The sequence below is a fragment of the Misgurnus anguillicaudatus genome, chromosome 4, assembly GCF_027580225.2.
Source record: "Misgurnus anguillicaudatus chromosome 4, ASM2758022v2, whole genome shotgun sequence".
In the NCBI taxonomy this organism is placed as follows: domain Eukaryota; kingdom Metazoa; phylum Chordata; class Actinopteri; order Cypriniformes; family Cobitidae; genus Misgurnus; species Misgurnus anguillicaudatus.
The window spans coordinates 9424743-9451942 of record NC_073340.2 but is presented as its reverse complement, the minus strand read 5'-3'; the positions used below and the strand labels follow the sequence as shown (position 1 = coordinate 9451942).

The 27200-nt window shown below is 37.5% G+C and overlaps 2 protein-coding genes across 9 annotated transcripts in view; one reads left to right on the top strand and one right to left on the bottom strand.

Annotated features, from left to right (window-relative positions):
• shisa6 (shisa family member 6) overlaps window positions 1-13127 on the top strand; it is a 102080-nt gene extending 88953 nt beyond the window's left edge. For all 6 annotated transcript variants that reach the window (XM_055175937.2, XM_055175934.2, XM_055175933.2 and 3 more), the window contains 2 exons: window positions 1018-1170; window positions 11521-13127. In XM_055175937.2, coding sequence (XP_055031912.1) covers window positions 1018-1170; window positions 11521-12335 — 968 coding nt within the window. In that variant the 3' untranslated portion in view covers window positions 12336-13127. The remainder of the gene's footprint in view (window positions 1-1017; window positions 1171-11520) is intronic.
• Window positions 13128-22878: 9751 nt separating this feature from the next.
• The window catches only part of dnah9 (dynein, axonemal, heavy chain 9), a 260170-nt gene continuing 255848 nt past the window's right edge, over window positions 22879-27200 (bottom strand). For all 3 annotated transcript variants that reach the window (XM_073866631.1, XM_073866632.1, XM_073866634.1), the window contains exon 69: window positions 22879-23683. In XM_073866631.1, coding sequence (XP_073722732.1) covers window positions 23456-23683 — 228 coding nt within the window. In that variant the 3' untranslated portion in view covers window positions 22879-23455. The remainder of the gene's footprint in view (window positions 23684-27200) is intronic.

Genomic DNA, 27200 nt, shown 5'->3' with positions numbered 1-27200 from the left:
AAAATGTGTGTTCTGCGCATGGAGAGATAGATCATGTGTGCATGTGTTTTGTCAGGGTAAGTGCCTGCTGCACACGTGTCAAAACCTTTTATAAGAGATGCTCACATTCACAAAATACACGCAAGACATTCCCTTAAAGGTGCAGTGTGTAAATTTTAGTGGCATCTAGTGGTGAGGTTGCAAATTGCAACCAACGGCCCAGTCCACTGCTCACCCCTCGCTTTTGAAACGTATAGAGAAGCTATGGTAGCCGCCACCGGAAAAACATGTCATCGTTGGAGAAAACGTTTTTAAAAGTTTGTCCTTTAAGGGCTTCTGTAGAAATATGGAGGCACAAAATGGCGACTTTCATGTAAGGGGACCCTCGGTGTATGTAGATAAAAACATCTCATTATAAGGTAATAAAAACATAACGGTTCATTATAAAAAGGTCTTTATACACAACTGATCATATAGTTTTGTATAATATTTTGCATTTATGTCAAGAGATTCTTCTAAAAATTACACACTGCACCTTTAACAGTAAACTCTGATTAGGGATGAGATTATGCGAGTGTCTGGCAAACGCGAGTGTCTCTTTGAACATAAACCCTTTGGACGCGTCTGCAGCGGGCACTTATTTTGACAAAACACGTGATGCACATGGATTCACTCGACGCGCCGAACACATATTTTGAAATTACGAACCACACACATGACGGGCTACATACATGTTGTAACGAACTTCGCATCGTGCACCCTGTAAAAAAGAAGTCAACGGCCGCCACTGGTTGCGATACTGTTGCGGTGTCTGGCTGGTTAAATCATCATCATCAAACATCAATAAGTGACACACTTCAGCTTATAATAAATAATAAAATATATTTAAAAAGTATATGATATGAAAAAAAATGATATGACCCCTTTAAAACTGACACGAAGGAATTGAAATGTAATTTATCAAACAATTCCTTGTTAGAATGGAGATGCTTGAATGCATGATTTTGACTTTGCTGGTTTCTTTTATGTTGTCTGCAGAGAGCACACGGATGAGCAGCATTCTCACATCACAGACCGAGCCATACGATCTGTCCTTCTCTCGTTCATTCCAGAGCCTGTCCCACCTCCCTCCTTCGTACGAATCTGCTGTGAAAGCTGACCTCAACAAATACTCCTCACTTAAGAGACTAAGTAGGTGGAAGTCCTTAGCTGGTTTTCTGTTTTAATTATAACTGGTTTAACAGTAGCATTTAAATGGCAAATCAGGAAAATTAACCGAAATAATGTTTACGTATAAGTTTACGCATCGTTGATGCGTCAATGTCTCAAAAATATTCATGAGACTGCATGTTCTTATCCAATGAGAAAACGCTAGCTGAATTATTCATAACAGCCCATATTGTGTTACATGCTGATATTTTCAAGAGACGACTGACATGCTTGCCCCATCTCGTTCTCAAGAACCCGGCTCATTTATGGCTCTTCACACAGCATCCTCGCCCATTTAAGTAGCTTTTTTAAAAACGATGGTGAGGTAGACTGGGGCTAAAACGGGGTATCTTCGCCCTAAAACATTCCCTCCTACAGACCGGATGCACATGCGTCATTGGAACATAACTTCTGGTCTCTGTTTGTTTAATGGTCTGACTAGTGGCTAAACTGAACTCTGCAACAAATACCAAATAAAATGTTGAAAATAAAAATGTTTTGGTTTCCTAAAGACACAGGGAGACGACGATCATGGATCACCACTATGTGATGGGAGGTTTGGCAGCCGATCTGTAGTTAAGATTTTATACATTATATAGTACACATTTTCAACAATAACGTTAGCTAAGTGTAGTTTTTGATCCGTTTTAGATATGATTTGAACTCTGGTAATCTACTTGTTTATTTTGCTTATTATCAGAAATAAACTAAACTCTATTGTTATTGAGTCTTTGTGGAAGTTTACCGTAAGTTGCGTTTGTTTAATGAAAGCCGTTTGTTTATGTTGTTACTGCTGATACCATCTATAGAAACCACACGTGTTTGCCTTCATGTGGCACTGCGCAAAACGACTAGTGTATGACATCAAAATAGCACTAGTGACTCTTGTGATACTGTGATGTCATAGGCGCTGTGCTGCACAGATTGATCAGCCATTGTTATTATTATACGACCTCTAGAGGCAAACATTACATATTTTGCAGCAAAACTATGATTTTATAGATGATAATAATTACAGCAAATTACATGATTACTACACTTATACAGTAGGGGAGAGCGGGGGCGAAAGCACCATTTTTCAGAAAGTTTCAATAATTTATTGCCATAACTCGGTGCAAGTTGTTAGGGATTTGCTTCAGTGTGCTCATTACAAAACATCAACAAATACAAGAAACAACCAAGAACGTAAACAATATATGCACACACAAGATCCCTCGCGAGATAACACTAACACTAAAACACAGAAACACAGGCCGATAAAAGGGACACACTGCTCGCCACATACCTTGATGACAGACCAGGAGGTTATATTGGCTGGTGTCAAATAGAGGTAACACTTTGCATAGGGATGCAGATATACATCCACAATTTTACAAACACATAACAAAAATGACCCTAATATGGTTAACATGGAGCACAATCCCTAACTTGACGAACAAATAAAATAAAATGGCATTAATATAGCTAGCATAAAACATATAAAAATGTATAATAACGTCAATAAAACTGTGCAAATTATGCAGACTTAGAGATCCATTTTCATGAAAATTGTGGTCAATAGCTCACAAGTGTGATCTATCAGTACCAGGTGGAATTTTAAACAAATGTAAATCGACTTCAGTATAATTTCACTTTAAACATAAGTAGCGCGTTGTTACTTTTAAACCCTGACAGCTGGGACGAAAGTAACACAACTGAACAAGATAGATTTTTGTGTTACACTTGTTTGTATTAAACATACATGACTATGACCTTGTTAATACGTAACTGCAAACATATTTTGTCATTTATCTTTGTAAAAAAATAATTAAATGACATTTTCATTTTAAATTTTAGTTTTATCAAATGTTTCAAAAGCAACCCGACAGTACAAACGTGAATTGTTGAGAAAAAAAAAATTCAACAGTTTGAACACTGAAAATTAAATTAAATCAAATAAGAATAATATACATTTTCAACATAATACAACAGTTTAGCAGCGCAACAAAAGTGTTACTTTCATCCCGACAGGAACTCCTGACATTTAAACCAGATTTACTTTTATTTTAAAAAACTCTGAGAAGTCAAACTTCAGGATGTGTTAGGTCACTAAATAACCTGTAGATTGATCAGCATTGTAACACATGAAACAAGAAACACAATGCGTTATAAAAAAAAAAAATGGTCGTTTAGGAATTTACTTATCATGGTTAAAAATTCAATTCTAAGGTCACGATTCTATTCTCGATTTTTAATTCTTTTTTTTTTGAAAGACAAAAAATGATACGCCATTATTATTTTTTATTATTATAGTTTCACATTAACATGCCAATCCTTCCAGAAAAACGAGTTTTTTTGTGATTGTTGCGGGCAAAAATCCTCGATTTTGCAGCATGTTTTCTTAAAAAATGCGATGGAATATGCGGGATATTTATGCAATTTATGCGATGGAATTGCGGGATTTTGCGAAAATTTCGGAACTTGCAAAAACTGCAATGATGTTCACGTCACAATCACTTCATAATGTTCCCATGGCAATAGAGGACACGGCTGCGCTTTTGGGAAGTAAATGCAACATTTTTCAACTTTCTGCTAATATATATGTGACTTTTTGCTACGAAAATGCGGAGATTATGAAATCATGCAAGCCCCGCATATTTTGTGCGCGGAAATATGTAATTAATGCGGCGAAAGTGTGTCGTATTTGGAAAAATGCAGCCCCGCATAAATATGCGGACTTTGGCTGATTATGCAATATATCGCGCGATCGAACAATCGCGTTTTTCTGGAGGGACTGACATGCACATTGCATGCTTTTCCTTGCATGGGGGTTTGTGGGCTTCACTTTACGCGAGAGCTTGTAGAGAGAGGATTCCTTCTTGCACGCACATAAATTAATGCGCGCTTCTTGGACTCCTAGCATCTGAAATAAAACCAGTGCGTCATAAGCCGCTGGGCTTCTCTCTGTCTCACGTGCATGCGCTCTCGTATCTGTCTGAAGTCTAGACATAAACTAAAGTAGTAATTCTTACGTATTTGTTCAGTTTTATGCGTTTCATGCAAGCAGAGGCAAACTATCCATTTTGTTTAAAATATAACCCGCTGCATCTTGGCGGCTCTCTCGCGGACGTGCAGAGAGCTGCACTCTGTCCAAAGTCAGATCACTAGGTAGTAATCCTGTTTATGATATGCATTTCAAGGAGTTGTAGCAATACATCCCTCGTGTTTAAAATATAAATCGCGTTCTGCTTGACCGATGTTTTTAAAGGCACCTCTGAGAGGTTTATTTTCCCCCGCTTGGCAAGCCAACCATACGTGACATGGGGGCGTGGCAGCATCGACGATCCCATTTTTTATTTGAAGTTCGAGGTTGTGACTTAATTTCGATTGATTTCGATTTAAAATCAAAATCGTGACCCCCTTAAATGCAAATGTAAAAAAAATTGCTGTTACTTTCACCCCGCGTTAGGGGGCGTGCACTCCAAAGCTTTTACGCCCGCGGCCAGCGCATGTTTTCAATTCATTCCAATGGAAACTCTGCATTTTTCTAATAAGCCAGCAGCTAGCGTTTTTTTTCCGCGCTGAAAACCGGCGCTTAGCGTTTTTTCCACGTTCTCTGCGCTGAGCATCGAGAGTTGAAAGAGTTCCAACTTTGGGTGAAAAGTTCCGCTCGTCAATGTCAGTTCTCACACGACCGTCCAATCACAGTGAAGGAGGGGCGGGACATTACCACAGTGACCAAACGGCTCACAGCTCAAGTATCACAGCCACCAATGCGCTTGGCTGAAGAAAGCTGGCACTCAGCTGAAAAAAACAGTTGGCATTCGCCATCCTCCAGGCATTTTCAGCCGCGTTTAAAAGTTTTGGTGTGCACAACCCCTTACGGGGCGTGCACACCAAAGCTCTTACACCCGTAACCGGCGCATGTTTTCAATTGTTTTCCAATGGAAGCGCCGCGTTTTTCAAATAAGCCAGCAGCTAGCGGTTTTCTTCCGTGCTTAAAACCGGCGCACTGCAGTTTTTTCGCCCTCAGCGCTGAGCGCCGAGAGTTGAAAGAGATTCAACTTTGGGTGAAAAGCTCCGCTCGTCAATGTCAGTTCTCACACGACCGTCCAATCACAGTGGAGGAGAGGCGGGACATTACCACAGCAACAAACCGGCTCACAGCTGAAGTATCACAGCTACAGATTAGCTGAAGCTGGTGCTCAGCTGAAAAAAACAGTTGGCATTCGCCGTCCTCCAGGCGTTTTCAGCCCCGTTTAAAAGTTTTGGTGTGCACAACCCCCTTACTTTCACCCCGGTTCTCCCTTAATATCGCCATGGTTAATTTTCAGAAGGGAGATTTTGTTGACATCATACCCATTCATTCTTTGACTTCCCTTGAGACAGCAAAACAGGAAATTTTAGGGTCTCTGCTCTCACTGAAGATCAGAGTAGTTTATACTCAAAAGGTTTGTCATAGTCCTAGCCCTTTATTATTGATTCAGTTAGCAGTAGATTGTTTTGCTGGGTAATATGGCCTCCGCTTGTTATATTTCCCAAAGTGAAGAGTAAACTCCCCTGAGGGTTGTGTAATTGCATAAAGAACGCACCAGATCACCGCTATCTCTGAAACCCAAGCAAGGGCTGTAAAACTGACAGTCCTGCTCATCTGCAATTCTCCTGAGTTTGCTGAGCCTCCACTGGCGCAAACATGCAATCATACATTAAACTATTCATGGCACCAGACCCTCCTAAAAATTGTCCTGTGGCAGTGCCTCCTACGTATCTCAGATGTGCCTCTTAAGCGAGTTATTTGTTGTAGGGAATAGCCAAAAGGCTTAGCCGTTTCATCTGGAGCTTCAGTGATGTTTTGCACCGACAGATCTGGCTGGATGCAGCCGGGCGTCCATTTCAGTGCCTTAAAAAAAGGCTCCTCATCCATTTTATACGTTTATTTTGCTAATATCCACAAACCATCAAAAGGCGACATTATGAAGTAAGATTAATTTAATCTTTAATCACCTTAAACATATTATGTACCATTAATTTCCCCAAATAACACAGCGTTCATCCTCGCACCGAAGCGAGAGATAAATTGAGCTATTTTGCTCTTTTATCTCTTAACAAACTGGATCTAATCCCCTAAAGAGGCACGGTTTCTGATATCCCACACGTATGACTATGCTATTACCTCAGGCTCTGAAATATTGCGTCATATTTTATTTTTTCCGTACCCCTCTCCTCACGGTTATTTAATTAATTTTCACTTAAAGAAAGATTTGTGGCTGTAATATTGTTTGATACACTGCTTTATTGCATTCCACCATGATGCACTTCAATATCACTGGGCTGTAAATGTGTGGAGAAATCTATCAAGTGTAACTGAGATCCCAAGGACATGTGAATGTATTCATTACACCAGTGAGCGAAGGATAATGTCATTATTTCCAGTTCTAATCATGCATTTAGTTACAGTACAGTCACTCACTGTCCTCACTCAATCCCTGCATCCGAATACGCATACTGTGATAGTATGTACTGAATTAGATGAATTACGATTACAAAACAGGTTCTATATAGCAGTGGTTCCCAAACATTTTCAGCGTGCGGCCCCCCTTGTGTATGGTGCATTCCTTCGCGGCCCCCCCAAAGAAAATGTGTGACAAAAAACTGTTCTAAACTCAACATTTTACTAAAACACATTAAATTATACAAAAAAAAACTAGTGCTTTTGGTTAGTAGCCTTATTTTTTTATGTTTGATTACACAGAATTCATGATAAATTAATGTATTTTATAAAATGTCATAACACTGGAGCCCCCCGGCACAATCTCAGGGCCCCCAGTTTGAAAACCCCTGCTATATAGTATGAATATGGGTAGTAATGAAATTAGGACATACTACATCCGCCATGTTAATACATCACGTGACACTCATCGTCATAACAGGTGAGCCAATAGGCTTGTTCGACTCTGTCTGACTGATGAATGATGTCAAAGTACAAAAATGACATCAAAGTTGAAAGCTGACTCCTCTGTATGATTTTTCGAATCTGCTCACGGTACATTGACGTCATCTGCCTGTCAGTTTTTGCGGTGCCGGTTTAAGTTGAACAAGCCTGTTAACTTGGATGCTGTTAAACCATTGCAATCTAATCACAAGGAACAGTTGTTCTCTATACGTATTTGCATTTGAATAGAGCTGCGTTACTGCTTTGACATTTTTGAATATGACAATGCCTCTCCTTCTCTGTTGGGTGACTCCTCTCACGAGATAGTAAAGCGTCCATTAAATGCACATTTAAAGGATTCGTTTATTTTCTTTCAAAAATCCAGTTTACTCACCACCATGTCATCCAATATGTTGATGTCTTTCTTTGTTCAGTCGAGAAGAAATAGTTTTTTGAAGAAAACATTGCAGGATTTTTCTCATTTTAATGGACTTTAATGTACCCCAACAATTAACACTTAACTCAAAACGTAACAGTTTTCAAAGGACTCTAAACGATCCCAAAACGAGGCATAAGGGTCTTATCTAGTGAAACGATTGTCATTTTTGACAAGAAAAATAATAAATATGCACTTTTAATCCTCAACTTCTCGTCTATCTCTGGTCCTGTGATGCCCCAGCGCGACCTCACACAATACGTCATCACATCAAGAGGTCACCGATGACGTATTGAAACTATGTACGTCTTTACAAGTGTGGAGAAAGAGGATCGTTCTGACGTTGTTGTATGTGGAATGATACTAATTAATGTCTTTGTTTCAGTTTATTGTTAAAAATGGTCCGCAAATGTGCGTTTCATATATGTAACACGTGACCTTTCCATGGCATTACGCAATTACGTGAGGTCGTGCTGGTGTGTCACAGGACCCGGAGATAGATGAGAAGTTGTGTTTTAAAAGTGCTTTTTTTCTTGTCAAAAATGACAATCGTTTCACTAGATAAGACCCTTATGCCTCGTTTGGAATCATTTAGAGTCCTTTGAAATATTAATATATTAAACTGCAATATTAAACTGCAACAAAACTGTTACGTGTTGGGGTCCACCAAAAGGAGAAAAATCCTGGAATGTTTTCCTCAAAAAACACAATTTCCTCTTGACTGAACAAAGACAGACATCAACATTTTGGATGACATGGTGGTGAGTAAATTATCTGAATTTTTTTTTAAGAAAATACACGAATCCTTTAAATAGTAGGTCATCCGGATATTTTTCACCTACTGTTTTATGAGTACTATGACTTTAGACACACTACTCGCCTCGCCTACGATATAGTAGGACGTTTTGGACAGTGCAAATGTATTTATGTCCTGAAGTCCACTAACTGTGGCTCATCATGAATTTCTTTGACAACTGAAAGTTTTTCCGATTTTGGTTTTATTATTCAAGTTAATTAGGCCCTTTAAACAGCAGCTCCTTCAATAATGTGTAATTGTTTACATTAATTATTAAGCAATGAAAGAACACAAAAGGAGGAACGTCCTCTTTTTCATTTAACTAAGTGAATGCATGGGCTGTCAGGCTCCAAAATGAAGTAAAATAATAAGTAGTAATAATTATTATGGGTATTCGGAAGCCGTACAATTGCTTTATGTGAGAATCAGACAGAAATTTCCAACATCATTCACTGAAACATTTGACATCTCCCGCAGTTTCCTTTTTTGATACATTCAACAGAGTACTAACCTTTTCTATAATATTTACTATAATATAATTATAGTTAAATACTTTGATGTTGTAGGTTTGACATTTTGAGCTTGACAGCCCTAGATCTCAACACTTTCATTGCCTATATCTGAAAACTTTAAGAACAACTTTCATCAACTCAGCTTTGACTTTTATCCAGAGATGCTGTGCGCAGCATTGCCAAGTCCTCTGCTTTTTTCGAGTTCAGATTTGGGCTACTGTTTAAACTGTTTCCACGAGTTGATTTCTTTCTGCGGGTTAAAGATGAAATGATTTCGTTCATTAGTTTTTGGACTGTAAATAGTTATTGGGATGCTTTAGCTAGTTTGTCCATTGGGCTGGATTTGAAACGCAAATCTGACAACCCTGGCTGTGCGTTTGCACAGACGTTTGGTTCGGATTATAGACTGTTTCAGCAGTAACAACATAAACAAGCAGCTTTCGTGGATCACGCGTAGCTTTTGGTAAACTCCGCAAAGAATCAATAACAACAATGTCATTTTGGCTTATTTCTGATAACAAGCTAAATAAACAACAAGTAGATACACTTTTTTTAAATCATAGATAAAGGGTATCAATCCCTCCCATCAAATAGCGGTAATCCATGATCAGTGTCTTCCCTCATCTTTAGGAAACCAAAACATTTGTTATTTTCGACAAGGTATTTGTTTCAGAGTTCAGTTTAGCAACTAGTTAGACCATTAAACAAACAGAAACCAGAAGTTAAGTCTGTGCCCATGCGTCCGATGAAACAGTCTATATTAAAAGATGTACATGTAAAAGAACATTTTAAACAGATTGCAATGTTTAGCGTACATGTAAATGGTGTACCGTCTTAAACCTGCAATCAGATTTAATTTAGTCAGATTGAAACAATTCAAAGGGCTGTCGTGGTGAAGGAATTTCCCTAGCGGTGTTTTTGCGTGGCTCACTAGCGCGCTATGCGGTTTTACCGCCTTGATTTACTAAAGTACAATTATTATTTAAATCCAGAACGACGAGGTGCACCGATGTAGAAGCAGGAAGCCTATTTCTTTCACCTTATGAGAAAAAGATTAACATAACATATATTACATAAATATATATTTTGAAAAAACAAAAATAAATTGAAAAACAATTTCTTAACAAGAAGGTTTTTTAAGTGCAAAATCAGTAAATACAGAACACAGCTGTGTCTTAAAGAAATTAAAATTAGACAGTATTTATGCACCTGTAAATGTACAAAACGAATGCAATTACAGAAGGCAATGAATAGGCTATTTATATATGTCATTTTCAATAGTATATTAGTAGATAAATTAACGTGTATATCTATGAAGTATGAAAACGAAAAAATAATTTTTTGGCTAAATTAATCTGGATAGATAATTTTTAGTCAGACTGATTTGTCATCATTTCAGAACAAGCTTAAACGCTATCTATAATAACTTACATTACATCCGAGTGTTACTTGGTCAAAAATATGTAGAAATATAGCCTATGTGAGAACAAATTAAAGAACAAAAATGTTTAGCTCACGCGGACTGAACGAAAAGCCGTTAATTAAGCGGACTCTAATACCTGCTGAATCAGTCGAGTTGGCAGATGATCATCAATGTTTATAATGTTTCACACAGGTACTGTTAATGAAAAAAATGTACTATCTAAATGTCCAGGTAAGAGTCAAGCGTTCAGTCAGTTAATAATAAAGCCACCGGCGTTATTGGCTGCAGCTTCCTCATCCAAGGAGCGGACGCTGTAGATACACAAAGGAAAAAACTATAAAGATTTTAATTTTAAGTGGTTTTAATGCTGGCAAGCAATCACTTTTATCAGTATTATGGCGCTTTGTCACCTTCATGGCCACTCCAGTCAGAAACCGAAGGGCAGTGAATGAGCAGACACAAAACAGCACTTCATGACAAATGCGTCAACGCATCTTGTTCATTTTATCATAACATATCCAGCCACACAGCTCCGTTAATCAATACAATAAATTGTGGCATTTTGTATTTTGAATCAGCCCTTTAGATTAATGATGTATGTACTGTAGGTTGTGATTTATAATACAAAAATTACGAAATACTTTTTTTTAATGACAACGTCAACATTGTCGCCATTACAGCGGCAAATTCATCATGGCTGACAAAATAAATTGCAGATGAAGGTTTTAGTATACAGAAAGTTTTAATCTTGAATTGTTAACCTGCACTTAAAAAAAAATACAGCATAAAGTTAAAACAACTTGCAAGTCAATTCAACCTACTATTTTAAGTTTTGAATTCGATGTTAACATATCTATATAAGACACAACTTATAAAAACAACTAATCTATTAACTTATTTGAATAACGTATATGTTGATTTGACAAAAACATTTTTTACAGTGTGTGTGTGTGTGTTTAAAATTAAGTGGTGCAACATAACTCAAAATAAACTAAAACTGGGATTAACAAACCCTATATTAGCTCTAAACTTGGCTTAATTTAATCCTTGTTGTTGCAACCCACCCACAGAGATTAAATACCAAAGCCAAATAAAAAGGGCCAATAAATATAAGGGGATTCATGAAATAATGTGGAAAAAACACATTTTACCTTTTTTTTTAATAATGTGCACCAATGAATATAATCCATTTTGATCCAAAATTCTTGTTGACTTTAATACTGTGAAACTTACACTGCTTATGCTTTTACACAGCGGAAAAAGACATGGATGACTACTACAGCAGAAAGAGGCATCTGCCAGACCTGGCAGCACGAGGAACTCTTCCCCTGCACATGATCAAGATAAACCAGGACTCTCAGAGCAGTCAGCAGGTCCAACAGCAGCAACAACAACAGCAGCAGCAGCAGCCGCCGCCCCGCCAGCGCCCACGCAAAGTCCAGAGAGCCATGTCCCAGGATCGCGTGCTGTCCCCCGAGCGCAGCCACGGCAACGACTTCCCCATGTCACCCTACCCCATGTCCCCATACGGTGGTCGCATCCTCTCCGACGAGCAGCTCCTCTCAGCCGAGCGCCTGCGCTCTCACGAACGGCTGATCTCGCAGGACCGCCTCCACTCGCAGGACCGCCACTATTCCCAGGACCGCATTCACACGCAAGACCGGATGATGATGTCACAGGAACGCCTCCATTCTCAGGAACGCCTCTACTCGCAGGACCGCCTGCACTCCCAGGACCCGCTAATCTCCCCCGAGAAGATGATGTCCATCAAGCGCGCTGGGTTCCGCAGCGAAAAGTCCATGTCCAGAGCCATATCACACACGGACGTGTTCATGCCTACCACGCCCATCCTCGACCGTTATAAGATGACCAAAATGCACTCCCATCCCAGTGCCTCCAACAACGCCACACAAAACACTTTAACCATGAGCCAGAACCAGACAGCCTCAAAGAGGCAGGCCTTCGCCTCTCGCCGCACGCAGACGGTAGAGCAGCTCCACTACGTCCCGCAACAACAACAACATCACCATCACTACCGCACAGGCAGTAAGACCGAAGTAACTGTTTAACCGCTGTGAACAATTGATCCAAGCGAAAAACTGGTCACTGATACAAACCAGCACCAGCTACTCTAGTACTGAGACTACTATTCTGTGTGTGCATACCCATTCATTTATATGTGTTTGTAGATCACAAGGAAAAGATGGACTTGTAAGAAACACGTCAAAGAGATTCACAAAGAGCGATGACTTACTGAAGAGGTGAAAGAACGATATATGGACATGGAACCGAACTGTAGAATTAAATACAAATCCTGTTTATACTTCCAGTCCTAGTCCATAGCTTTAGAGGTTCTTATAATATTCGCACTTCTGTCGGTGCCTCTACGAAAACGTAACATTTCAACGACGAAGTGATTTTGTGGGTTAAAAAGCACAATCAAGTAAAAGTTGCGTTTTGCTCCGTTTCGTTCATTCGTTTGGTTGGTGACGGCTAGCACATATCAGTTTTTATTTTTTATTTTGCATAGATGATTGTAAATAAGCTCTTTTAGGCACAGTTAATGGAGGAGTCGGTTCTGGTTGACATTTGTATTATTGTAGGTTTTTTTTAGAAATTCAAAACTACAGACTTATAAACAAGCCAGTAACCCAATGTCGGACCATTTAAAGTAATATGATACTGTACGTGTGTCTTTACAAATGTGTACGTAGAATGAAATTCAGCCGAATGATGTTGAAAAATGGACAACTGTTGATATCTGGCTGTAGACTGTGTTGCAGTGACTCACAAGACAAATGAGTATATTATGCTTGTTGTGGTAGCTTCAAATAAACCGTCATTATTTTTCTAAACACGAACATTCATGTGGTAAAAGTCTTACATGCCTTGAAAAACAACTAAAGGAGACTTGAGCAAAAAAAAAATTACACTTTCCTTCACAACTCGCATGAAAACAGACCAAATATTACAAATTTACATTTATGCAGTGTGTAACTTTTAAAAGGATGTCTTGACAGAAATGCTAAATAATATACAAAACTATATTATCGGGGTGTATAAAGACCTTTTAATAATGAACCGTTATGTTTTTATTATCTTGGAATGAGACGTTTTTATCTACATACACTGAGGGTCCCCTTACATGGAAGTCGCCATTTTGTGCCGCCATGTTTCTACAGAAGCCCTTATGGGACAAACTTTTTATTAATTTGTCTCAGACGATGAGATGTTTTTTCCGGTGGTGGCTACTCTGTAGCTTCTCTATGCGTTTCAAAAGGGAGGAAGAGCAGTGGACTGAGCCATTGGTTGAAATTCGCAAACTCACCACTAAATTTACACACTGCACCTTTAAAGTGCACCAATTTCATTGCTAAAACAAGGTTATTTTTGTATTTGGTATAATACAATGTGCTTGCGTGGTTTATGGTTCAGAAAACACATTATTTTCCACATACCGTACATTTTTGTAGCTCCAGCTTTCACGGATTTGAAAAGCTCTGTGTCCCTGATTGGCCAGCTAATCTGTATGTTGCCAAAATTTCTGCACAAGTTTTCTGGTGCGTTCCTAAAGTTTTGAGTGTCAGCCAATCACAAGTAAGTGTTATATGGTAAATCATCTGTTGTGTGTGTCAGCCATGAGCTTAAATCTCCCGTTTTCCTCAAAATTTCTTTCATTCTCAATTCATTATTTGTTCTTTTGGCGGTTTGGGGACCTCTTAAATGTACCCAACAAAAGCATAGGACAATTATTATATTACGAGGGGAACACTGCTTCAACACCGGACGCAAGCAACACTATATGACAACTGAGCCCATCAACGTGTGATTTATAGTTCTGTGTCGTACCTACGCAATACTGTAACTACAGCGATGTGAAAAGTGACACAGAAGTATGAATAAAAAGTGATGCGTAGCCTACAGCGTAGAAGCCGATGCAGAACTATAACGTCACGCTGCACAGGATCCAGAGTGGACAGTATGACTGATAATAATGGGTTTGATTGTTTTTTGTCGTCGCAATGAACTGCTTAAAGGTGCAGTGTGCAATTTTTAGAAGGATTTCGTGACAGAAATGCAAAATAATATACAAACCTATATTATTAGGGGTGAATAAAGACGTTTTTATAATGAACGATTATGTGTTTATTACCTTAGAATGAGACGTTTTTATCTACATACACCGAGGGTCCCCTTACATGGAAGTCGCCATTTTGTGCAGCCATGTTTCTACAGAAGCCCTTAACGGACAAACTTTTTTCATTAAGTTGTCTCCGTCGATGACATGTTTGTCCGGTGGCGGCTACCGTAGCTTCTCTATGTGTTTCAAAAGCAAGAGGTGAGCAGTGAACTGAGCCGTTGTTTGCAATTCACAACCTCACCACTAGATGCCGCTAAAATTTACACACTGCACCTTTAAGTCTAAAGTAAAATTATCCTTCCCCAATAAAGCAATGTTGTTTTGTGCCGAAAACCTATCAGATCTAATCATAATTTATAAATGCCTGCTACGCCCCTGTATGTACTTTTTTTAGAATTACAATGATCATAAAATCGTTTTAATTCAAGAAGTCGGACCGCTTGTGGTTGGGGACAATTGATAATATGAAGATAGCTTTGTTTAAAAATAAGTAGGCTTATGTTAGCTTTACTACGTACTCAGCCAGGATCCTTTTCATTAAAAACATCTTTAATGATAATCTGATGTTTGCAGAATGAGTGTTCTGGATCTATGCAACTGTGCTTGGACAGAGTGCACTGTCAGAAAAAAATGGTTAAAAAATAATCCCAAGCTGTTCCGGGGCAGTAACCTTTGAAAAGGTCCTAATATGTAACAATTGGATACAGATATGTACTGTGTACATTTGGTAGCAATATGTACCTCAGAGGTACTAATATGAACTCTTAGGTGCAAAGGTGTACTTTTTGAAAGGGTACTGCACCCATGACAGCATATATTTTTAAAGAAAGCAGTCAATCAGAAAAATATAGATTAGCAAAGTTTTCAACTGAAAGGTTAACAAAATAAATGCTGATAATATGTTGTACATTTATTTGTTTTAATTATATGATAGATTATATGTTATAAATGATTTATCAGTCCATGCACACTTACCACGATTTCACAACATTACAAAGTCATGTATATGTCCCACTAAGATCTAATTTGGGTTGTTGGTTTAACTTTTTAGATTTTAGTTTAAATTCAATGGCATCAACAACTTATATTAACCAATGAAGAAATGTATGAATGTATAAATATAATTATCCACTGAACATCCACTGGTTCTTTCTGCTGAACAAAGGGTTGTACAGAAAAAGGTAAGATGGATATCTACAAGAACCGATGACTAAAGTGTTCCTCTGAGAAGCAAAAATGTGATCCTGGACCAAAAAAACAGTCATAAGTAGCACAGGTATGAGTTTGGTTCCAAAACGCAATAAATCTATTTAGACTAATTTGAGTAAAAACGTGTTTTCTATACCAAGAAAGTGACAAGATGAAAACCACTTTTTCTGTTACAAACTTTCACATAGCATCTTTAGGTTATAATTACATTAAAAATTCAACAATTTGATTATCAAAGATTTATTATAAAAACTGCAATGATTTATTATAAAAAATGCAATAAATCCATGACAAGTTTTTTTTCAAAATGCTATAAATCTATTGAATCAATGTATAAATGTGCATTCATCTTTGCCATGTTATATTCATTTAGTTGACCAGTGGTATACACTGATAATAAAAATAAACATTAATGGCATTTATCAAAACTTTTTATTTGAGTAAAATAATGAAAAGTTTTTCATAAGATCCCCTTGGGGTCAATGTGTTAGCATGACAGAAGCTTAATGCTGTCATGTGAGAACAAGCAACAGACAACATTTTTGCACTGCTCGAGTACCTCTCACGTAAATCATTCGATTTTGATGGCTTATGTTTCTTCCCCGCCACAGAAAATCACCACAGGTTTATCAATGCCATTAAAAATATTATTTTGTTTTTGTTTGTTAATCACGAAGTACAAATTAGATCAGGAAAACTAGGATTCCGTGTGTATTTAAAGCCCCACCCTTATTGTTTTCAATGCGTGGAATGGTGCGCTGTTATTGGTTAAGCGGAATTATTGCATTCTGCAGAGGAGGATGACTGATGTTTGTCACAGGAAAAAAGGGAGAAAAGATGACAGAATAACACGGCAGATATCGGATTTCGTGTAAAATGAATAACTGACTTTTTAATACTGACCAGATACAACAGATTTTTTTTTAATGGCGTTTGTCACTTTTGAACCAAACTCTTTATTTGTAGCAAAATCCCAAAAATACACAGCATGGGTCTAAATTATAGATTTTTCTTTTATGACAAAAATTAGTAAAGATCAAGAAAGTAAAGATCATGTAAGTTCAAGAAAATATTTGACAAATTTCCTACCCTAAATGTACAAAAAATGTATTTAACATTAGTAATATGTGTTGATTAGGACTTTAAAGGTGACTTTCTCAATATTTAGATTTTTTGCACCGTTACTGTGCGTTCACACCAGATGCGGAAGAGGCAGCAAAAACGGGCTATTTGCGCATAGTTGGACGCTTGAACATTTTGAGTTCACGTGTTTCATTTGCTTGTAAAATTCTAGTCATTCGAGACATTCACGTGGAAATTCGCGTCATGGGAGGGGCTTCTGCGATTGCCAGCAAGGCGACATCAGCCTCCTTTAATCATGTCACTACTAGAGCAAGGTCCTGGGGTGCATTTCCCAAACAACGACGTAACTCGTTGCTGAACGACCATAGTACGATGCATCGTTGGAGAAACGAACTACCTTGTCACGACTGTTTCCCGAAAGCATAGTAGCTTTGTCGCACATTTGTTGTTTGAACGATGTTGGTTTAACAACATAGTGGTAGATGTCACGTGGGAGGTGAAGTACTAATTAATCTGTGCAAATTGATTTAATGTCAGATTATTGGTTTAAATAACATATATTGCATCGGAAGACTGATTTTGTTAGCGTGATTTAGTTATCTGTTGTATATTTTCAAGATATTTAATTAACGCGCAAGTTCCCTCTTACGTCACTCCTCCCAGAGATTCCCCAGGGTCTTAAAGCTCGTAGGTCTGCGCACATGCACAGTTTTCAAATGCAGCGCTTACATTCTCTTTACAAATTTAAAGACGTAAAATAAAATTATATTTCGAATGATGGATATAGACTGTACTACATGTTTTTTGCTTATTTTGTTCAAAAGCATGATCAACGTAAGTCTACATGTGATAATAACAAGGAACGATGCTTCTAACGACAGGTCAAGAGCTGTCGTTTCAACGACATAAGTTAGTGATGCAGTTTGCGAATGTTCATTTGAACAATGGTTTCGGGAAACACCAAATCGTTGAACGATGTTAGTAACGATGGAACCTACGATGTTCGTTGGTTAACGATGCTTTTGTGAAACGCACCCCTGATTGGTTAACGTGGCTCGAATATCATAGTTAAAAAGCTTTTCCCGCCAAAGTTCAGATTTTTCAACTCGCGCATTTCTCGCAGATTACGTGTTCTCTCAATTAAGAAGGATGCCTATTTGCGTCTTTGCATTGACTTAACATGAAATTCACTCACGCTTGCCGCATCTTCCGCGTCTGGTGTGAACCAGATTTTCGAACTGTTGTATCTCAGAAATTCTACAAACAAACGTAATAAATCCTAACAAACCAGACATCAATGGAAAGCTAATTTATTCTGCTTTCAGAGGATTCATAATTTTTTATTTAAAAAAATTCACCCATATGGCTGGTTTGGTGGTCCAAGGTCACAAATGTTTATTTTATGGCACTGCTGTGAAAAAAACCTTTTCGGTACCTTTACTTTTTGAAGTGTAATAATAATGCTGCTTATGTTAGCAATGAAAGAATAGATGAAAGTTCAGCACAGATCAACTTTTTATGGGATCTAAATGAGTTTACGACAGTAACGCTTTAACTACATAAATATTCGTACAGTGCATTATTTATCAAGCTATATTTTACCGTTAAAAACACAAAAACAAAAAGCAATTCCACAACACCTTAAATTCAGGACAGCACAAATTGTGGTGTCTTCCCAGCAGAGCTCTCATGCAGAGAATAACAGCATATACAACTTGAGGACATGCGTATACTGGCTTTTTGGACGTGAATTAATACCTGCTGCTTGCATACCAGCCAATGCTGCTAGACCTTCTTGAAATTCATTGTACTCGAGGGGTGAAACTTTAATTCTCACGCACAAGCAAAGTCTTCTGCATTTACATTCCTTACGTGCCAGAGCTTTAGGAGCGAAACCGAGTCGTGTCTCGCACCTTTTTCCTGCCACTTCTTCCCTATCAGCATTTAGATGGAAAATATGACACTTATATTAAATAGAGTCTGTGTGGCAGATCGGTTAAAGTGTCGGTAGTAAAACCAGAAGAATGAGACAAGCAAAAGCTTTCGCTGTGCACAAATGGTTGCCGACTAAAACACAGCTCCATATAAAATAATGAAAAAGGCTCCACTACTGAGAGCAATGTCTTGTTCAGTAAACGCAGTGTTTCGTGTTAAAACATTTATGTTGGCCAGGTTGGGACGCAATGCTCTCTGCTTAAATTTGCAACATAATTCATGAATCATTTATGTTTAGCCTGTCAAAACGGGTGAAGATGGGAAAAGCTTTTTAACTACGATTTAGATCGAAAATTGTACAGTTTACATTGAATGATACACTGAAAATGCATTGCCGTAATCTCTGTAAGTCTTATAAAGACTTCCATAAGAGGAGAACGCACTGTATAAATCTTAATTCTTGTTTAAAGAATAGTAAAAAAAAACATAAGTGGCTCAAAGCAAGCAGTCCCATTACATTTACAGACGGTTTATGCTTAAATTACCATATTTCAGAAAGCGAAAGTGATGATATGTTAGGTTTCTCTGGAAATTAGCATAAAGCCTGCTTTGCTTTAATATTACATATACTGCGCCATTGCCTGCTCTCACATAAGTCATTTCTCAAGACTGACCTGTAGCCTAGCAACCAACATTTCCCATTGAAACTGATTAAAGCCACCTTCTTTACATTCTGAGCAGGAGTCTATGATAGATTTCTCCCTAAGCCTGACACTTTGCCCACTGCATGCAACCCAGCACAGCAAACACGGCCTGCGTGATATAAAATATGAATAGTCTGCCTGCATTTGGCCTTTCTGAATGGTAGCTGGGACTGCAGGATGAAGATGTGGTGAAGGAGGAGATCGTTAGGTGTTAGGGGCAGAAGTCAGTGTTTTCAGAAGTGCCAAATAACTGCAGTGTGTGAAAATATGTGGCCAGGCGTTGAATGCTGTTTGACTGGGCAGGACTGTTACAATGAAGCTCTTATTATTGTGTTAAGGGCTGTTCATACTCTGAATTATCACTATAAGATAACTACACTGTCAGAAAAAAATGGTCCCAAGCTGTCCAGCACCCCCAGTATACAGATATGTATACATTTGTAATGTGTTATTTATATTTAAAAAAACACTTTGAAATGATGCATGATTTGTTGGGATCTGACAAAAAATGACAAAGCTACACCAGTTTGAAGTTCAATTTTGTGAAAAATCGAGTTAAAGATATTTGAGGGATCAAAAGCAAAATCACTGCATCCATAGCTTAAAATCACGGGTAAACTAATAGATTTTGCAAACACAAAGTCATAAACAATATCTATAGGAAAAATATGTGTCAAGCTTTTCTTTCTTTTATTGTTTGATTGACACTAGCTGCGTTTCCATTACCATTTAAATGCGCAAATTGACAATGCAAATTCAAAAATATGGCCAATGGAAATACGACAAATTTGCAAAAAACTTCAATATATCACAAAAAAGTTTTTACGCTTGCATGAGGTTGTTTTTCAGGCATTTCGAAATAAGTGTATTTTGCAAAACTGTAGTGGGAACGGTTTATTTGCATTTACTGGTCACCTGATGCAAGTCACATAATTAGGGCCCGTCCCAATACCTCCCCTTCCCCTACATTTTTGCCCTAACCCTTGGTTTTGCGCATGCACGTCTAGGGGTATTACTTTAGGGAGCGAGACGGAGTGCTATTTTAACAACTATATATTTTTACAAATAAGCATGCTAAAATTCTGAAAATTGTTGGAATATGTTAGTTTGAACACGAGTTTTGTGAAGTTTTGAATAATAATGTTAAAAAATAATTTCATGAAGCTATCTGACGACGTCACCCGACTGCTTCGAGAGAGTCTGTCCATCATGTATACATCTGATCTTGGAAGTTTTGTCAATATTCAGGATGTGTGTACCGGCATTCACATGAACATGTATAACCCGGGCTAATCGAGAGTTCAATCATACATGTATTAATAATAATCATCACGCTGCATCTGACGTAGGTGAGCACGTTCGCTACACTACTTTCCATATAGTGGTGTCCCATTTCATGTACTAAAACCTCCCAGAAACACCTCAATACATGTCTGCTTCCAAGTTTAAGAGGCTTTCCTTGCCAATAATGTTTGGATAACATTCCTACATCTCTTTCAATATAAAATTATGTTCTACTACCTCCAAAATACGTTGGCCCTCATAACTATAAGGGGCTTTTTCTTGGCATTAATGTTAGGATAATATTCTGATGTCTCCTTTGGTTAAAATCAGAGCCGGACAGTAACGGAGCACATTTACTTGAGTACAGTACTTAAGTACAATTTTGAGGGAACTGTACTTCACTCGAGTATCATTTTTGGGGAGTACTCATGACTTTAGTCAAGTACATTTGAGAGGCAAATATTGTACTCTTTTATATCAATAACGGTAAGTACCTGTTACAACTACTTTTCCTAAAAAGAAAAAAAAAGAAACCCTCAATTTTGTGTTTATCTCTCAAACGTTTGGATTGAATTGTGCAGGCGCCACTGATTGGGACAGCCTATCAGCAATCTCCTTCAGCTTTCCGCCAAAGTCAACTCCATCGTCAGATTTAGATAAGTGACAAAACCATCCCGGGAATGAGGTACGTACATTAAAATAAACGTCCTTACATTTCTTCTCAGCTAGATTCTAGCTACAGAAAGTGCACCAATTGATTGGCTAGCTGTGATAATGCAGCTTTTTACATTCTCAGTTACGTTTGAGTAGTTGAAGCAAGCCACATGCATCCGCCAATTTGCCAGCTGTAACCATTCAGATGTATGGAAAGATTTTGGGGACAATATTAAAAAGGAATTGCAAATTGTATTTGCAATTGCGGTTCCTACTTATAGTTTGCATTTCTGTTTACGTGAACGTACTATGTAAGCCAAATTTCAAAAGGACAAGCAAAGTCCATTTGCAATTACATTTCCTGTCTTTCGAGTTATGACCCTGCCATATTTTTTAATCTGAATTGCAATTCACCATTTGCTATTTCACTTTCACTGGCGTTGCTTACGGATCCTGCCAGAACTCAAATGAAAGCGCAATCCCTTTTGCATTTGCATTTCCAATGCCTGCACATAAACTTGTCAATCAAGGTGTTGGGGGCAGGATTACACTATAGGACGTGTTCGTATTTGGAAGCGGCATCACTCAAAGTCGACCACACTTCAGCTGCTAAACAGCCACAAGGGGAAGCACAAGAAGCTTAATTGATATGCGTATTTTAACTTCAGAACTTTTACTTCCAGTAACTTTTACTTTTCAGAAAACAACTTTCGAAGTTGCCGAAGTGTTTCCAGAAAAGTATGCCATATGCATCAGACGTTCAGCCAACATCAGACAACCCAGAAGTTTTTATATAAAATGTCTCTATAGTGTTACTTTTGATGAGTTTTACAACTTTAGGGGCAGATCACACAGAACGCGTTTATGGCAGTGGCAGGATGGGCAGTGTTTATCAGCACCAAGCGTCTTGCGTTTTTACAGAGGCACTCCGAGCGGAAAAGCACCTGACGTAATACGCGTTTTTCCATTGTCCAATCGAATAAGGGGAGAGGTGGGCCTTTCATTGTGGTGTGAGAAGTTTTCAGTTGTTTGAAACACTGTGTGCAACTCTCACCCTCGATCAAAGTCAGAGCAAGCGTCCTCTTTTAAAAGTTTCTGCGGCAAAAGAGCGCTCACGCTTCAATATTTGATTGACAGGGCAGCTTCCTCGGTGGTTGCCTAGAAATATAAAAAGTTGCATCGCACTGATTTTGTTTAAAGTAATCAAACAATAGCAGTGCGGTGTATAGTGCTATATAGTATGTAATGTGCAATGTATGCATGACAGATTATATAGTATACAGCTAACATGAAAAACATCATAAAGTTGATTGAGAAGATACCCAGAATGCACACAGCCGGCTATTGTGAAGATACTTAAATAGAAAAGCTTTGATTTAATAACTTGGTCCCTATATAATTTTCATATTTCCATTTGTGTTATTTCAGTTTTGAGTATTCTAACACTCAATGTTACTCTCGACTAGTATTGCACAGTATATCTGATCTTTCTTTAACTTAAGAGTTACAGTATATAATCTATACTAGTACAGCACACAAGAGAAATTAATCTAAAGAACATGGGAAAAGCTGTGATTCACACAAAACAACACTTCCCAGTGCTTTGTAATTGGATTCTGGATAGATTTATTGCTTTTCCCCACATATTCGGCTTTCCCGTGGCCCGGTGTTTCATAGCTCAGTCTCTGTGCGTGTTGTTAAGATTTCACAATAACAGATATAAGTGACCCAGGAGGCTCGTAGGTGCTGCTGTGATTTCACAGAAACACGGTGTTGAGATTTTGCACTACAGACACAACAGCTTCTCAAGATCAGACGGTTGAATGTGATACAAAAGTAGGAGATTTGTACATCTCTTATCCAATAACTTGGGTTATTTTCAACCCAGCATTGGGTCAAAAAGGGATGAGGCCAAACCGATGGGTTGTAATTTAACCCATGCTGGGTTTCAACCCAAAATATTGGATTGTTTTAACCCATTGTTGGGTCAAATATGAAAATTTTCAGGGTTAATTTCGTCCCTTTTTGACCCAACACTGTAATTTAAACAAATATGAAACAATTTGATTTGTAAAGTGCTTTTTATTGAACTTCATGGCACATATTGTTTGTAAAACTATTTTGATTTCTACTTGAATGCATTATGATTTGTGCATATTTAATCTCAATAACATACTGTTTAGATTTGAAGAAGAAGTGCCACTCCAGCTAAGGTCCATTTGGAGGGATTTTCTTTTGTCTTCAGGTTGAACGTCCCTACATAAGTGGGTCCACGCTGTCTTGTCTTGTAGACGGGACACTGGTACACATTTCGTGTTTCTTGTTTGTCTACAGGGATGGCTCTGATGAAGATCACAGGCATTGTGGGTGTAAGCTCTTTCAGACGGGCATCCACCATTATTCCAGCCTATAAGATACAACAAACATACATTTAACATGCATTAATAAACAATGTTGCACACACATATATTTTTTATAATATTAGTGACTTATTAAAGGGATAGTTCACTAAAAAAATAAATAACATTTATTTACTCACTCTTATGTTGTAACAGTATATTTTTTATTAATATTATTTAATATTTTACATTAATATATTTTTATATTTTCATAAACCATTCATGAGCCCCATTTACAGGTTTGTAACAACATGAGAGTAAGTGATGAAAGAATGTAAATTTTGGGGTGAACTATCCCTTTAACAAATATTATGTTTTTCAGTTACATGTGTATAAACTCAATTTTATTTAATGGGTGACAACAATACTACAGAGGTAAGTCTCTTGAAAGTATCCAGCATTTTTCACAGTAGTTAACTACTGTAGTTGAGCAATTTTCTTTATACAGTAATGTTATAGCCTCCCTAAACAATGGAAAATTAATGCAGTTTTAGTTGAAACCGCTTCTTGTGGAAAGCGTATTAATCATCTTCTGTTGCACAGATGACAAAAGTTCAACTTTGTAAAGTATTAAAAGGACAAATTCAAATGATGTCGACAATGCAAAAATCCATAGAGGATATCGTTTAGATTGCCGCTTTAATTGCCTCGTAGCCAAACTTTAATACTGACTCATTATAAAGATGTTAAAAATACACATCTCCAAATCACTTAAACTGTCTGGGTACTTCTTTAAAAATAAAACTACAGTAAAGTACATTTTCTAGTGTCTAAATAAACCATTAGCTCAGTTACACTGCTTGCTTGTAAACAGGGGCAAAACTCTTGGCCTGAGCAGGTACAGTAAGCAACCCTAAACATCCAAACCTGATAATGATGAGTCTTCTCATCAACACTTTTCAAGCCCATTAAACTATAAGCTAAAAAAAGGCTTTGATTTTAAAAATGAGCTGCATAGTCCCATCATCATATATAAGATAACATGGATAATTGTTATGTATATAGGTCAGCTTTGTCTTTGATGTTCTCTCAATACGTTGAAAGTCTCGTTCATATAAATGAGGGAGTTATCATAAATCTCTCTGGTGTAGTAAACCGTTCATGGCTGGTATCAAGGTACACTAGTTCTGCTTATATGTGCTTCCACACTTGGATAAGCGGGGGAATAGCTTTTCCCAGAGGCCAAAAGTCCATCTAAAATATGTATGGGATAAAAACAGCAGACCACGGTGGAAGATTAAAATCTTCCTGTGGCTAGAGTGTAATTAAAACAAGCTTTTAGAAACAATCCCAGAATGCTGCATTCATTTACATTTATTAGGCTTACTGGTGAATGGGTCTATATCTATCTATATCTATATCTATATCTATATCTATATCTATATATATGATCACTACACAATTGCAAAAACAACAAATCTAATGGTGGCATGGTGGCCTAAGACTTGTGCACAGTACTGTATATATACAGGGTTCTTGCAAGTTTCAGCAAGTTAAATTTAAGACCTTTTAAGACCATTATGAGTAAAATTTAAGACCAACACGACACATTACTAGAAGCATTTGAATGATCTCATAAATTCTCAAAACTTTCTATTTTTATTGATTAAGTTATAGAAAAATATAAAATAAACACAGGATTAAAACAAATAATCAGAATACATGGAAATACATTATGCTTAACCTATTAGACCGCGAGTGTTGGCGCCGACAAATTCTACCCATAGCCCTTTAGGAAGAGACTTCTGACAATAAGAGTCCAAAAAGCCCGGCCATCACTGATTTATAGAGACTTCACTGCTCATAGTGAGTCATTGAAATACATTGAGTTAGAGGCAAAGATGCATTGATTTACAATATTTATATATCAATCACACTAATATGTGTAAGTAGTATTTTTATAAAATTCTATTAACAATATTTTTTGACAAATAAAATCCACTAATATGAGATCAGACAGTATTGTCAGCTGCTGGTTTGTGCCCAGTTTTACACTGCCTCATACAACTTTAAAGCTTTAAAATGTATCACACTGTGTAGTACGTAAACTTATAAGGGCGGTTTCCCAGACAGGGATTAGTTTTAAGAGCTATCCAAACTGCAAATGCACACAAGTAATGTTTTTAGTAAGGCATGTTTGTTAAAACTAGTTATAGTTCATAATTAAACTAAGGCCTAGTCCTGGCTTAGGCTAATCCCTGTCCGGGAAACCACCACATAATGTTAATGCATGTTTATTATGTACAACTGACTGTGTATATTTATAAATCAAATGTGCACAAGATATAGACACAGCACAAAGAACAAAAGATCACTTTCAATTATTATTAATCCCTAAAAGCAAAAATATATGCATTTTATTAATACAAGTAATTAATAAATTAATTTATTGCATTTAATTGAGTAAACCAATTTCTTAATCCAAAGGCTATAAGCCTCCGAAGGGTCGCATTTCTAGGCAGCATACGTCATAAAGACTGTCTTATATTTCAGAATATTAACTTTGAAATTAACTTGAAAATATTGATTATTATTCTTAGTTAATCGTAAATTGTTGTAATATGCTTATGATTTGCGAATGTAATGCTCAGTTAAATAAACCAGGCTTGATGCAGCAGCCTGTCTATGCGACCTCCAAAGGCTACAGGATTGATTTTACCACTGTTCATTTAACCATAACTCCTGAAGCATTTGCGCTATCAAAAAAATTTTAATTAAAAGACGACAATTGCGCTTTTTAGAAATATATGGTTTATTACGGTACTTTCTTGCTTTCGGTCCGCCAATCGCTGCTGTTTGTGGAGAGCTGAAGGGGGAGCGCGTTAGGTTTGAGAAGAGAGAGAGAGCAATATTAAAGTCTAAAATCTTAAACTGTGTAACACTAAAGTTGACACGCTGTGTTGTTAAAAGCAGTGTTGATTTTTTTCGCTTCTGAGCCTCTATGTTTCAGAACCTGGCAAATGCTCAGGTAAGCCAGGGGCTAAATTAGTTGGTTAAATTACCCTGAAAAAGCTTATCCAAAACTAAATTTAAGGATTGTTTCTCGCCAAACCCACAGTATACAGTCAGATCACAACACCTGAAAAATAGCTTATGGCACGATTTGTGTGGATTATGACAAAGTGCGGAAGGTTTCTTTTTAGAGACCCACCATCATACACTTTCTGCCTCCGCCACTGATTAAGTTAGTTCTTCAGCGTTTTAAATTACTATTTTATTTTCTGTGGACAACACTTTTCGGGAATGAACAGAGGTAAGAAATTTAAGACTTGGATAATTTAAATTTAAGACCTAGGATAAAAATCTGGGTGTTTTTAAGACTTTTTAAGGCCTTAAATTTAACATTCTGAATTTTAGACTTTTTAAGACCCCGCAGGAACCCTGTATCTAAGTTTTTTCGAAGTCGAAGTGTCAGCTATTTAGGGGAAACTCCCCTTTCACTCAAGCAATAGCAGGTAGCTGCAGGATCTCTTAAACCTAAATGAAATTAAATCCTAATTTCTAATTCTAATCGAATGACTTCAG